Below are 14,916 nucleotides of genomic sequence, written 5' to 3'. Positions count from 1 at the left end.
GGAGGGCAGAGATGAAGAGAGACTAGAGAACTCTCGGTGAAGGAGAGCTGAAGAGAGGGAAGCGTTTTACACATCTCATCCTTTGGAATGCCCCAACGCCTCTAATTAATCCAGGCGAAATCTAGACCGCATAGACTGTGTTGAATGCAACGGTTGTGATGGAGAGAATCAAAATGCTAAACTAAGATTAGACTTCATCGGACATCTTGAGGGTTTTAGTTTTTTTTATCTATCTTTATTATTTTCTTCAAATGGTTCATCTAGTAAAAGTTTGAAGTGTATAGGTGGTTTTCTTCTCTAGCTTGGGTTTCAAGGAATTCCTCCTTGGGAGAGAGGGTGAGTTATTCTTCAGCGTAGCTTAGTGCGCTTTATCCTGTGCGCAATTGCATGTTTTCCTTGGTTTTATGAAATGTACTGTTGCCTAATATTTCCGAACTAAGCTGCTTTACTCGCCTATCTTTATGTGATACTGTATTGTGAGAATATCTTCTGTAACTTTGCACTGCAACATCTAGAATAATGGGTTACATTAAGAAACATTGCGTTACATCCTCTGCACACCCGTTTGCGCCTTTCTGAAAACGAAACGGAAAAAACCCCCATCCTATTGTTTTGCAGCTTTTGACTTGGGACTTCTAAGGGGGCGTTGGAGTTGGGATCTATAAAGGAAGATAAATAATTCCGCAGGAAAGAGGAGTTGTGTAATTGTTGAGGCCAACCAGGGAATAATGGGACAGGGTCGGCTGTTGAAGTTGGTCGTGGGGATTGTGGCAGTGCTGTCGTTGAGTGCCGAGGCAGGAGAGGGGACTGCGACTGGAGACAGCGAGACGGCTAAACCGACGGAGCCCAGAGCAAGCAGAGCGAAGCGGAGAGGAGGAAGTGAAGTCCTCAGGGGGTAACACTTTGTCCTACTGTAAAACTCACCTGGCTCAGATCATTAAAAAAAATCACATAGCCGTGTTAAATTACGATTTTATATAGGTTCAACTTTAAGGGTGTGTACGTTCGTATAAATGTGACCCACCTGTTAGTCCTGAGTGCAGTTCATTTCAATCTGAATATTTTAGGGAAGGTTGCTGCAGATTTGGTAAGCATCCTTTTCAGTCCTATACACACAATGCAAGACTGTATGTTAGCTTTAAAAGCAGCAAATAACTATAATTAGTCCCTTAAACGATTTCCCTCCTAATAACATACACTTTGCCCACTGGTCGTTCATACTGAAGTAACAGGGATAGGGTCACAGGATAGTTCAACTTTTTCTGTTTTTAATTTGTTGAGAATGCAGGTCAACCCCAACAAGTGAGATTCTCAGTGATGGGATGTTTGGAGGAAAGTTTGGTAATTAAATACTGGCAAGACTATCACATTCCTGCTGACTGCAATAATAAATTACATCCAAACAAAGGAGGCTATTGGCCGTGTGTGGCTGTGGGAATGCCTGCTGCACTGAAAGAGAGTCACAGCCTAATCCTTTCTGGCCAGAAACACCACACCCCACTCTGGGATAAATCACATCAGCAGCTGTACACAGTGGGTCACTGGTAGGGAGATGGTGTGTGTGTGTGTGTGTGCCTGCCTGCGTTTGTCAAACTCTAAAAGCAGAGAGCTGATGAAAGTCATTTCCTACGATGACCACATGCTTTTGTTGTTTGAAAGTAAATTCATTTTTAATGCTAACTCATTTTTAAGCCCTTTTTCTGGGGTAGGAAGTGTAAACCATGTGAGAATGACAGATCAGGGTGAACAATTCAGTGATGCAGCTCTAGGTTGTGCTGTTTCCTTGCAGCAACTTTCAAAATACTTTTATCCATGGCACGTGATCACAGAAGTTAACATATAAAAGTAGATTTTGTGTAAGTAGGGAAACAGTTTGCTATTCAAGTGTTTGACGTTCCTTGGTTCCCCCCCCAGACCTAACGTATGTGGATCTCGTACCAATGCTTACTGCTGTCCAGGATGGAAGACTCTCACAGGGGGAAACCAGTGCATCGTCCGTGAGTGTCGCCCTTCATCTGACACCAAGCTAGCACTGCACATCTACCTAGCAATAGCCTTGGATAGCACTGTTTCATCAGATTAAAACCAGTGACCATATTGTCCACTCACTTAAACACCTACGTTTGATCAGTAGCAGTTCACACTGCATGGAATATGGCCTGGTGCATGTCCATAGCTCTCTCCTCCCTCAAGAGCAGGCAGACAGGAAGACCTCAGTCCCAGCAGTGTGTGTGATTGCATTCTGGCTGCTCGCCTGTCGGCCGCTCTGATGACATAGTTTAAGCAGGCGGCAGGGTCAGTGTCTGGACTCCACCTAACTGGTCTGGGTGGGGGGGGGGGACAGACGGACGAGGAGAGGGGGGAACAGTGAACGGCAAAATATGGAGAGAGGGGAAGGGGTGAAGACAGAAGAGGAAGACAGGAGGAGAGAAGGAGAGAGGGAGGAAAGGACAGAAGGAGAGAGGGAGGGAAGGACAGAAGGAGAGAGGGAGAGAGGGAGGGAAGGAGAGAAGGAGAGAGGGAGAGAGGGAGGGAAGGAGGGAAGGAGAGAAGGAGAGAAGGACGGAAAGAGGACAGGGGAGGGGGGGGTGAACTGAGGTGGAGGTCTTGCCAGCACTAGACTGTGGGAACAGAAGCACAGAGTAGTAAGATGAGCCAGACTTGCCTGTACACAAGCTACAGAATGTCTGTACTATAACATGGAGAAGAACTAGCAGGCCAGGGCCTCTGCCATGGGGACTCCAGCTATCAAACCATCATGGGCTTTTGAAAACCATAACGCCCATATTAGGCAAGGGGGTTCGTTTGAGTTTGATCCAACGGTCAAATAGACCTGTTGGTACTTCCAGCCTGTAGTGACAGAAGAGAAAACAGAGGCCTGTTATTCTTTAGGGAGCCAGAAAACTAGCTCTCGAACAGCGTTGAATGTATTGTATTTTTATGTGTGTTTACACTGTACATGGTTATACGCTGTGTCTATCCTGAAGAGGTTGTGTGAGTTGTGCTTTGCTCGTCGTCTGCAGCCATCTGCCGCAGTACGTGTGGAGACGGCTTCTGTTCCAGACCCAACATGTGCACCTGTCCCACTGGGCAGATCTCTCCCTCGTGTGGGTCCAAGTCAGGTACGCTCCACGAACACCCTCACTCTGTACACTGGCTGCTGTTTTAGTGTGTGACACGCGAAGAGAGAAGACCGGTGGTGCAGACTAGGCAGACATACGGTGTATGGATTACCACTGCAGTTACCTTTGGGGAGGAGGGAGACTTGGTAAATTGATTTCTTCACACTGGACTAAACCGCTGCAGAACACACAAGCAAAAACAGAAGTGACACATCGATAAGTAAATGGAAACTAGGTCAAAATATAAATTTATTTAGGTATGAAAATTTGTGTGAAAGGTTACTGAGGCACAGGCATACCCCCCCCCCCCAGAGACACCCTTTTTACTGAACAGTTAGGAGGATCTGCACTGTGAGAATGATCTAAGCTTTCCCTGCCGAACTACAACAATAATGTCAAGCGTTGAGAGATGATTTGAAGCAGAAATAAGAATACGTTTGATTTCATCCCCAAGAGAGAACACTTGAGAGGGGCTCAGATGGTATGTGAGAGCTGTTTTGGCAGAGATCATTCCAGCTGAAATCTCTGTCTGGTTTCTGACCTGACGGCAGTGTGATGTCACATCCTGTCTCAGGGCTTGTGTTGCACTAAATGAGGGACACAGGGTGGCTTGTATGCATGTACTCAGACATGCAGCATAAAATAACAATAGACCAAAACTTACCCCAAACCAATACTTAGACGCCTCACAAAAGCCTGTTTGCACTTCTCTGTACTCTTGATAAAATATGCTTTTTAAGAGAGAAATTGGAATATTGTGTGTCTGAGCTGAATAGGTGGGTGCTTTGGAAGGGGTCCACAGTCAACATCGTAACATGTCGCTGTGGAGCAGCTCACAGCAGACATCATGTGACATCATGTGATCATGTGGTCATCTGAGTAGGATTCATGATAAACATGGTTCACAGGGCATTCAGAAGTGTTTATACTGTAAGGCAATCCCACCGCGTTTTATTTTTTTGCTTAGAAAGTGTAACTTTGATCTTCCAGAGTGTCCAAGCCTCTCATCGTGCCAAAGCCCATCACACCTTTGTGACTGACTTGGTTTCAGCGGGCACTTTTCTCCCTTCTGTCATGCGGGGGTTGAGTGTAGCTAGTGCCTTTACAGTGCCTATGTCATGAATATAGCCAGCATGTGTGTTCACTAACTTCAACTGTAAACCTGACTTGTGTGTGTGTGTGTGTGTCTTCGCCCCTACAGTGCAGCACTGCAACATCCGCTGTATGAACGGAGGATCCTGCGCAGAGGACCACTGCATGTGTCAGAAGGGCTATATAGGAGCTCACTGCGGTCAACGTAAGGAACACGTCACAACAGCTCTGTGACACATTTACATTTGGGTCATTTAGTCATTTACTCATTTAGCAGACGTTCATGTGCTTCACCTGAGGGTCCTGTGTGCTCATGTGCTTCACCTGAGGGTCCTGTGTGCTCATGTGCTTCACCTGATGGTCCTGTGTGCTCATGTGCTTCACCTGAGGGTCCTGTGTGCTCATGTGCTTCACCTGAGGGTCCTGTGTGCTCATGTGCTTCACCTGAGGGTCCTGTGTGCTCATGTGCTTCACCTGAGGGTCCTGTGTGCTCATGTGCTTCACCTGAGGGTCCTGTGTGCTCATGTGCTTCACCTGAGGGTCCTGTGTGCTCATGTGCTTCCAGCGGTGTGTGAGACGGGCTGTCTGAACGGAGGCAGATGTGTGGCTCCCAACCGCTGCGTGTGCACCTACGGCTTCACCGGGGCGCAGTGTGAGAGAGGTAAGACCCTCCGCACCCCTCTCTGTCAGAGAGAAAACACTCTCATCTCCTCTCATCTCCTCTCCTCTCCTTTCATCTCCTCTCATATCCTCTCCTCTCATCTCCTCTCCTCTCATCTCCTCTCCTCTCCTCTCCTCTCCTCTCCTCTCCTCTCCTCTCCTCTCATCTCCTCTCCTCTCCTTTCATCTCCTCTCATATTCTCTCCTCTAATCTCCTCTCCTCTCATGTCCTCTCTGTGTGCCCAAGTTACTTCATACGGCAACTCTTTCTTTACAGAATTGTGGTTCTAACAGTACAACAATATTCCTTTTTTACAATTTATTTTTTACCTAAAATCAACAATGTTTATCGCTTTGGCATGGATACTCTGTCTGTTTTGTAATGGTGCTGGCTGGTGATCTGTGCAGGGTTTGTTGTTGAACGCTGTGTTGTCACGCTTGCTTTCAGAAACAACCATTATTTTCCACATCTGGTCATCCACGACTGTCTGGGGGGATGTAATGAATTATTGAATGTTTTCTGTTTGTAAACGAAAGACCTCCATTCCCCCTGTGGTTTCACCGTGGTGCGTGGAAGCTGCAGAAAGTCATGTACACATGTACACAGAGCACAGCTTATGGCTTTTTAGTCATCTGTGTGCTCGAGTGTGTTTGTGTTTGAGTGTGTGTGTGTGTGTTTGTGTGTGTGTGTGTAACCACAAGGGAGTACTGTATGTTAGACGGATGCAGGCAGCGGTCTCTGGCGGTGATGACCCCTTGAGGGTCGTAGCGTTGACCTTGTAACAATAATATTTCCTTTAGCAGCAGACCCCTAATTCCTGATTGTCCCTGTTAACGAGAGGGGGTTTCCCTGGTAACGAGAGGGGGTTTGTATAGATGTCAGTTTGCCAGATTCTTCCAGTGTGGCTCCGCTGACATGTCTTTGAATGAATCTGTCCGCATGAGTTTTCGACTAGTTTGGCCCCTCAACTCAGTTATCATTATCTGTAGCAAAAACGGTTCAATGAGGCACAGTTCAACAGGCTTGGTTTTGGATTGTATAATAATTTGAATAGGCGTTGTCTTGGCATCAAAACTGCCAAATCAATATTTAAGTTACTGAGTCCCCAAACTCAAATGTTTTCTGAGGGCTATTGTGAGTTGGGTGTTGATAAAAGCGTCTGGTAAATAAAAACATTGCATAATTTGTGTAAATTACTTGTCTTGAAAACTTGGGCCTAACTCTGCACTGGTGTGTGTTCATGTGGGTGGTATCAAAACAGAGTTCATATTTGCTTACTTGTGTGTAAGTGTGATGTGTCTGTGTGTGTGTGTTTTGTAGGTGTGTGTGTATTTGTGTGAGCATGTGTGTGTTTACGACAACAAGAATGCTCTTTGGAAAGCCAACCATCGACCATCTCTCCTGTTAAACAGTCAAGTTACCTCAGCTGTTGAACTTTCCTGGTAATGTGTTCAAACGCACATCCGGATCCTGCTTACGTCCTTTTTTTTCTCTAATCGCATCACAAACCTGGATCAGTTTATACAAAGGGACCTCACACTGATCTGTGAGCTGTGATTGGAGGATGCTTCGCAACAGCAGATTGAGACCCACTGGTGCCTCTTGTCAAAAATCAGGCCAGTGGACATGGTGGCCTTTTGAGTTAAGTTACTTTTCATGTAATTTCCTTGGCCAGATTCCACTCCTTCCCAAGGGAAAGCCATTGTGTGCCCCAACCCCTCTTTGTCTCTGATAAAACACACTGTTCTTCATGCTATTTACAGCACATGGTCCTACATGGACCCAGATCTTATCACGTTAGTAAAGACAGGAGGTTGTCACGTGATCTGGCAAGGGGAGAAAGCACGTATTTGTCTCTCCAGCTGTGGGCCTTAAGATCGGCCTGCGTAGCTAAAAAATAAAAGACTATAAATAAAATATAAAAGTCTTTGCCACACGCAACCTAGTAACCTTGACATTGTGGAGACACACTAGCAGCTTGTGCTGCTTAGGGCTGAGCTGCCCTATAGGGCATTGCAGCTTGTTTCCTCTGGAGAGGTATGAAACAGAACAAAAAATGAGTAGCTAGATTGACGTACTTCCTGCTGGTAGCAAATGCGATTTCGGGAGGAATTTAGGACCAGCCAAAAGTTACAGCGGTCCTGGTCACGTGCGAAGGCTCAGAAATCCCACAGCACCCTCTGCTTCTGGTGAAACAATACAAGCAAACTTAGTCTGAGGATGCCTTCCAATCCCGTTGGGGTATCTTGGTGAAAGACCGGCCTAAGATGGCAACACGGGAGTTGCACGGTCAATCAGTTATCAGTTCAGACAGGATGGAGAAGGCAGTCAACTGTGAAGTCCTTTTGTCTGGGAATGCCCCAGCGACTCTCCTATCAACCTCTGTTGTTATCCCAACCTTTCAGCAAAGTGTGTGTGTGTGTGTTTTGCTTGTAAACTCTTGAGTGGAGAGATAGCTCTGCTGACAGGTCCTGTGTCCACAGGGACGGTCACACCCTGATACTAGGATTTGCACACTGTCAGCTGGGAAACACACACACACTCAGAAAGTGTGACACAAGTGACTTCACATGAATACTTTTTTGATGGTTAGAAAAGCAGAGAGAAAGGAAAAGGAGGGTTTCAGACTGGCAGTGAAGTGTAGGAAACGATGGTCTGGTGTAAACAAAGTTTCTGGAATAAATTTAGGAAACTCACTCAACTTTCATTTATTTGTTGGGGGCTTCTATATTTTACACCAGTTCCATGGTTGTTGTGTCAACATTGGAGTATTTTATTGAAGCCAGCCTTCACGGTATATATTCTGTTTCTGACACTGGAAGTCTTTTGACAGTCAATCCCTAACCCATCCAAATTGAAGACATGTCTCAACATATGTTGGGAAAACAACGTTTTTTTATAACATTTAGTCTGTCCTGGGTTCATCCCTGCTTGGCTTGAGGATGAGGGTTGGAGGGGAATTCGATGTGTGTGTGTGTGAAGGGGGATTTCAGACTATATGTGTGTGTCTATGTATGTGTGAGTGAGATAGAGTGTGAATGTAATGGGTGCGTGTATAAATGTGTGTGTGTGCGTTTGACTTGCGCGATTGTTCCCAGATGTGGAAGACATGGGCGGATCCACCAGCGGAACTAGAAAGACAGATAGATAGAGAGAGACTGAGAGAGACTGAGAGAGAGAGAGACCAGGAGAAAGAGAGAGAGAGAAATGACACCACATGCTCCCCACAGCTCTGAGCCCCTCCCTGTTTCAGACCCGCCCGCCCCCCCCAACCGAGTCCTCTGCTCTTTTGGATGGGTTCATGTTTGTCTTTTCCCTCCTCCTCAGGTGCTGGAGATGGTCTTAATAAGCAGGTATTATGTCAGATGGATCATGTGCGTCAGGCAGACAGTCACAACACATGGACTTTCATCTGATGAAAGGAGAAATCTCACAAGGTCAACTGTCGGTGGTTTTAAGAGGGCACTGTGTGGAAGGTTTCCAGAACGCTTAGGATTCCTCTCTACACAGACAGTGGGTCTGGTTGTAGGTCCAATGTTGCCCCATATAGGTTTTTCAGCCATCCAGCCAGTTAGCTAGACAGCCAGTTAACTAGCCAGCCAGTTAGCTAGCCCGTTAGCTAGCCAGTAAGCTAGCCGGCTAACTAGCTAGTTGGAAGGCAGTCATTTAATCAGTCACTCAGCCAGCCAGCCTGCCAGCCAGTCAGCTTGTCATCCAGCCAGTCAGTCAGTCAGTCAGTCAGTCCAAAGCAACACTTTGCACATTGAGGTTGCACCCGGAGTCCAGCTGGTGGGATTGCGACCAGCTCCTGAGTCTGGTCACCCCTCCTGAGTGGAGAGGAGGGTTCGGTTCCTCCTCAGGGCTGCTAAAGCACTTAAAGCAGCATAGCCTACATACCATACACCAAGGAGAGGAGGGGAGGGAGGGAGAGCGGGTGGGAGGGAGGGAGAGAGAGAGAGAGAGATGACCCAGTTCTGTTTCACACAGCGGTTCTGCCATAGACAGAGAGGCCTGGAGAGGCAGGGCGCACGTGACGGACTTGGGCTGGGCCCCGGTCCACTCAGGAACGGCACAATGTCTCGTTTGTTAGAAATGACTGTAATGCTGGAACAGGGCACCCCTTTTCCTCTCTCTCTGTGTGTCTGTTGTCTGCTGCAAAATGTGGAAATGATTTTTGCCTTTGGACTGTGTCCAGGCCGTATTGAGGGAGATGCGTCTCTCCCTCCCCCTCTCTTTCTCTCTCTGTCCCATTCTCTCTCTCTCTTTCTCCCTCTCTTTCTCTATCTATCTATCCCTCCCTCTCTTTTTCTTTCTCCCTCTCTCTTCTTTTTCGTTCTAAGAAAGTGAGAGGTCTGTGTTTGTGTTTCATTTGCAGGGTGTGTGCTGTATAGAGTGAGGGATATTTGGGGCAAGGGAGGGGTGGGGGTGAGGGGGGGGGCAGCAGGGGAGGGGGGTGTAAGAAGCAAGTAAAACTTTTTGGTGGTTAGAGAATGGAATACGTTCTAAATGAAATGTCCATAGCTGTAGGGTAAACCCACCCTTGTGTGATTGCCAGTGTTGGATAGCCTCTGCTAACACACATGCATCCGTGCATTTCCAGACTACCGGACCGGACCTTGCTTTGCCTCGGTGAGCCAGCAGATGTGTCAGGGCCAGCTGACAGGCATCGTGTGCACCAAGACCCTGTGCTGTGCCACGGTGGGGCGGGCGTGGGGGCACCCCTGTGAGATGTGCCCGGCCCAGCCTCACCCCTGCAGACGAGGCTTCATACCCAACCACCGCACGGGGGCGTGTCAAGGTGGGCAACCCCTCTCTCTGTCTCTCTCTCTCTCTCTCTGTTTCTCTCTCCCTCTCCAGCCTCTCCAGTTCTATCACCCTCTCACCCCCCCCCCCTCCTGCCCATCCAGAGGATTAGTTCTAATTGGGTTAAATTGGGGATGGGTAGCAGGGCTCCCCCCTGAGTGAGGAATGCCTGCAGACACCCACCGCAGTGGGGCTGTCAGAGTGACTGTCACGGGTCAGTGGCAGTGCCACGTGTGGGAGCTCATTTCTGGTAACCCAGCCCTCAGTCCTCCCTGTGTCTCTCTCTCTCTCTCTCTCTCTCTGTCTCTCTCTCTCTCTGTCTCTCTCTCTCTCTCTCTCTCTCTCTCTCTCTCTCTCTCTCTCTCTCTCTCTCTCTCTCTCTCTCTCTCTCTTTCTCTCTCTCTCTCTCTCTCTCTGTCTTTCTCCCCCTCGCTCGCTCTCTCAGTCTGTCTTTTGTTCTTTCCACTGCTGTACTGCATTTGCAGCTGTCTGGACTCTGTTCCTCTATCTACCTGTCTATCTTTCCACCTCTCAATCTTCTTTCTGTTCCCTCTCTTCCTGAACGTCTACTTGGCTTCTCTTCAGCAGGATCACCCTCCCTCTGTCTGTCTGTCACTGTGCAGCATGCCAGAATGTGTGCACTGCCTTGTGTGTGCGTATGGCTGTAAACGTGTGTGTGTACTGTCCTGTTTGCATGTGTTGATGTGTGACCATAGGGCACTGTACATCCTGGTCCTCGCGGGGCAGTTATTTGATCTCTGTTGTCACGTTACTATTGTTTAAAGTACTCTAGGGTTGGTTTGTGTAGTTCTGTTTGTGTGTGTCTGTATCTGTTTGCATGTGTTTGTGTTTGAGTGAGTTCCTCAGGTTTAGTGTCTTGGCCAGGTCTCCGTTGAAAAATAGATTTTTAATCTCAATGGGACTCACCTGGTAAAATAAAGGTAAAATAAATAAATGTAGTGTAGTCCTGGGGCTATATGGGTCTGAGCTCAGACAGTCGTTCATCTAAGTACTTCCCCTCCCTCATCCTCTTCCTCCCTTACCCTTACCCTCCCTCACCCTCTCCCTCCCCACCTCTCACAAACATGGCCATTCTCAGTGGGATACAGCCATTTAGGGCCAGGATCTCTCAGGACCAAGAAAACATTTCAGCCCAAGTCTTTCCAATTAGACTTGACAAACAGGAACTACAGAAAAGCCACAATTACTCTTTTTCAATATATGTTCCGCATATCAAATTGAATCATATGTGTACAGCCCGTTGGAACAAGCAATGTGGCAGAGGGCTTCACATACACCCAAGGAACTACTATATAAGTAACGTTTAATGTTAAATGCAAGTTATAAACTTACGTATATGTGGTAGAAAAATATAGAATCAAACGCATGCAAATAAATGTGTGTCAGTAAGTGTGTTGCTGAGTGTGTGTGTGTGTGTTTCTCCTGGATGTAGATGTGGACGAGTGCCAGGCCATCCCCGGGCTCTGTCAGGGGGGAAACTGCATCAACACAGTGGGATCTTTTGAGTGCAAGTGTCCCGCTGGGCACAAGTTCAACGAGATAACTCAGAAATGTGAAGGTGAGCAACAACAACAAAAACGACACGGGAAAACCCACGACCAACAACCATCCGACCCTTCTAAACTCTTCAGAACGCCAGTGTGTCACTTTCAGCGCCCACATCCCTAATCTCATTCTGCCAAGGGTCCCTCCCCTTGTAATGAAGCAGATTAAAAGAACTTTATTAGTCTGACATTTCCTAACTGATGCAGTTAAACCCTGTTCTAGAAGCCGCGTTTTAGGAGCTGCGGTCAGCGCAGCCTAAGTTACGGTGTCTTAATTCTTCCTGTGCAGTAACAGGCCCCACTCATTACCCCCCATGCTGCTCCTCCATGCCTTTTCAATTAAACCTAATTAAATGAGACCTGGTCTCTACTTTCTCTAAATCATAACATTTAATTCAATTAAACCAGACCCTTTAAATCATCACTTCAGTTTGTTCACCTATTCTTGGTCATGGATGGTGTGTTTTGGTACAGTGTTGTATTTTTTTCCAGACAGTCTCAGTCTATCCATGCTGTATAGAGCCCAACTGTGTCTGTCTAATCTTCTGAATTACGCATTTGAAAAACTCGAGCTGTCAGTGTATTTGAAAGGTATCCTATTGGTTTAGTCGTCTAAGCATTTGTCGCTTGATTGGGTATATTGGTGCAGAGACATTCTGTACTGTGTGACTGTGATTCGGAGAGAGAGGGATTTATTTTAAGATTAAGTATGCATTTCTGTCTCGTAAAAATAACACTTGCTCTAGGCATCACCTCTGTGCTTACAGAGGTCTATTCTAACCAATATTAGACTGTAAAGCATATTGCCTTATTAACAGTCTTATGATGACTTCCAGACGGACAGTAATTCTGCATGATCCTGATTCAGGCTAACAGTCCTAGCAGGGTTGCGGGGCTCATTCTCTGGGTAAAGTATGCACTGGTGAATGCCCAGAAATAATCGCCGGAAAACTTCTGGACTGTGTAAAAGACATTTCAAATTGGGTTGAGTTATTGAGTTATATTTCCGAACAGACATCAATGTGATATACTGTTGGTGGTTAGAAAGACTGTCCTGAAAGTGCACCAGTGAAAAAAAAGGAAAAGGTTTTGGATTTAATATCCTGTGACAAAGTCTTTCTAACTGTCATGGATAACATGTGTTTTAGTCACTCTCTAAACGTCCAAGTGGAGTTTAATGGATTGCTCGATTGAAATGAGACACACAGTTGTCAGTATGTCTGAATATCCCTCTCCTCTCCCCTCCCCTCCGCTCCCCTCCCCTCCCCTCCCCTCCCCTCCCCTCCCCTCCCCTCCCCTCTCCTCTCCTCTCCTCTCCTCTCCTCTCCTCTCCTCTCCTCTCCTCTCCTCTCCTCTCCTCTCCTCTCCTCTCCTCTCCCCTCCCCTCCCCTCCCCTCCCCTCTCCTCTCCTCTCCTCTCCTCTCCTCTCCTCTCCTCTCCTCTCCTCTCCTCTCCTCTCCCTTCCCTTCCCTTCCCTTCCCCTCCCCTCCCCTCCCCTCCCCTTCCCCTCCCCTCCCTCTCCTCTCCTCTCCTCTCCTCTCCTCTCCTCTCCCTTCCCTTCCCTCCCCTCCCCTCCCCTCCCCTCCCCTCCCCTCCCCTCTCCCCTCCCCTCCCCTCCCCTCCCCTCCCCTCCCCTCCCCTCCTCTCCTTACAGATCTTGATGAATGCTCTAATGTTCCTGGGTTGTGTAGTGGAGGAGAGTGCTCCAACACCATCGGAAGTTACTTCTGCAAGTGTCCCCAGGGATACTATACTCCTGTGGACGGCTCCAGGTGCATAGGTAAGCCCACAGCCTCCGGGGGCGGCGACGGGTCGGGACACAAACACTGAAATCAAGCAATATTGACAGTCGTATTCAACGACTACTTTCCAGTAAAGAGCAGTGCGGTGATATGATGTAGGACAAAGGAGAAGAGAGGGGAAGGGGTGGCCTCTCTCCATTTCCCTCCCTCTCCGTGGTTGGCTGTGCAGACAGTCAGACCTGAAACACTTCCAACCTTTCAGCTGCTAGTATTTAGGTCAGCCGTCGCCCGCCTCTTCTTCCACAACAATAAGCTATTTTCTCTCCAAGCAGAGAGGAGAGGAGACAGGGAGGCGATGAGAGGAGAGGAGACGAGGAGGTGATGAGAGGAGAGGGGTGTAACATCACATTGGGCTCACCGCACATACCTGTGTATCTCTGGTGCTGGATCGTTAAAAAGGGCTGGGAAACTAGCTATTAGACTGTGCTCTTAAAAAATACACCCCACAACCCGGGGGGTGATAACAGTCTGTGTTTGGAACATTTGGATACACGAGGAGTCCCCCCCCCCCCCTCCCTCCCTCCCTCCCTCCCTCAAACCACCAACTTCCCTCCAAACATGGACAGAGAGTACTAAATTACCCCAGGTTCAACACAGCCAGACCCGGAACGGACCAGAGAGGAATCTGGGTCAGAGTGGTCCAACTGACACACACACACACATTACCCCCTCAGGAGAGGATGTTTGTGAGGAAGGAATGTCCTCTACGAGTCTTCCGCTCCAGAGAGGCTTCTGGTCCAAACATCGCTCCCTTTCCCATGCAGCCACAGGCCACGATGAGCTTTCTGGTCCCCAGAGCCCTGCACGCAGCTCTGGACGGCTCTGTCTGTTTGTCTTCCACCCCCTGGCCCTCCAACCCTGTTTGACTTGTTGAAGGAGTAAGCAGCCTCCCCCGTTTCCAAGGTCTCATCGCTCCACCAAGACACCTTGTGCGAATTAAGTGTGAAGCGCTGTTGTCAGTAGTGAATGCGATCCAAACTCACAGGATTTGAAAAAGTTGGGGACACGCTTTTACTGTGCATGCCAGTCCTCCGCGCCGCATGGTAAAGCCGTGTGTGTGGAAACATGACCGTCACGCGCTCCCTGTCGCCCCCAGATGGCCGGGGAGGGTACTGCTACGCCAGCCTGCTGAACGGCCGCTGTGCCAACCAGAACTTCCAGACGGTCACCAAGGTGCAGTGCTGCTGTGACAGCGGACGCTGTTGGTCTGACGGCTCTGTCCCCGAGATGTGCCCCATCAGAGGAGCAGGTGAGGCCTGAACACGCCCCACACTGTCACTTGTGGTTCACCGGTCTGAGGCTCTGAGGCTCGGAGCCTGGTGACAGTTTGATTGTAACAGTTGGACTTCTCCCTAATGTTCTGCCTCTGATTTATAATCAGGATTTATTCCTAGTTGTTGTCAAGGGGACCCAAGATGCCGGCCGACTCTTTCTCTCACGCTCTCTTTTTTGTTGCACTTCCTTTCTCTCCCTGCTCCTTCCTGTCTTTGCGCTTGCCTCCTCCCGTCCAGAGGAGTACCAGAAGCTGTGTCTACAGTTGCCAGTAGGAAGTGGGGTTGTTCCTCTCTTCCCTGGTGGGGTCGGAGGAGGAGGAGGACCCGGAGGAGGTGGAGGAAATGGCCATGGTGGTCCCCCTCACATCCTCCCAGGACCGTTCCCTGGTCAGCCCTATCCAGGCCAACCAATCCAGCCCTCACAGCCAGGACAACCCCTCCCTCTACCTGGACCAGGTGGACCAGGTACTTTGTGTTGTGTTTGAGCGTGTCTGTTTGGGTCGATTATTTGTATTAGAGATATCTGTGGTGTTTATCTGTGTGTGTTTGTGTGTGTGTGTCAGATATCATTCAGACCCAGAACATCAGCATCCTGAC

General features: G+C 48.4%; 1 protein-coding gene across 1 annotated transcript in view; it reads left to right on the top strand.

Annotated features, from left to right (window-relative positions):
* Nucleotides 1-14,916, top strand: part of fbn1 (fibrillin 1) — a 45,486-nt gene continuing 30,570 nt past the window's right edge. The window contains exons 1-12 of the mRNA XM_047042319.1: nucleotides 1-336; nucleotides 619-895; nucleotides 1,915-1,997; nucleotides 3,024-3,122; nucleotides 4,324-4,419; nucleotides 4,780-4,875; nucleotides 9,476-9,673; nucleotides 11,132-11,257; nucleotides 12,898-13,023; nucleotides 14,142-14,294; nucleotides 14,557-14,784; nucleotides 14,883-14,915. Coding sequence (XP_046898275.1) covers nucleotides 729-895; nucleotides 1,915-1,997; nucleotides 3,024-3,122; nucleotides 4,324-4,419; nucleotides 4,780-4,875; nucleotides 9,476-9,673; nucleotides 11,132-11,257; nucleotides 12,898-13,023; nucleotides 14,142-14,294; nucleotides 14,557-14,784; nucleotides 14,883-14,915 — 1,405 coding nt within the window. The 5' untranslated portion in view covers nucleotides 1-336; nucleotides 619-728. The remainder of the gene's footprint in view (nucleotides 337-618; nucleotides 896-1,914; nucleotides 1,998-3,023; nucleotides 3,123-4,323; nucleotides 4,420-4,779; nucleotides 4,876-9,475; nucleotides 9,674-11,131; nucleotides 11,258-12,897; nucleotides 13,024-14,141; nucleotides 14,295-14,556; nucleotides 14,785-14,882; nucleotide 14,916) is intronic.

This window comes from Hypomesus transpacificus, chromosome 19, assembly GCF_021917145.1.
Source record: "Hypomesus transpacificus isolate Combined female chromosome 19, fHypTra1, whole genome shotgun sequence".
Taxonomy (NCBI): domain Eukaryota; kingdom Metazoa; phylum Chordata; class Actinopteri; order Osmeriformes; family Osmeridae; genus Hypomesus; species Hypomesus transpacificus.
Note: the sequence above shows the minus strand (reverse complement) of the source record. Positions and strands in the feature narration are given on the sequence as shown.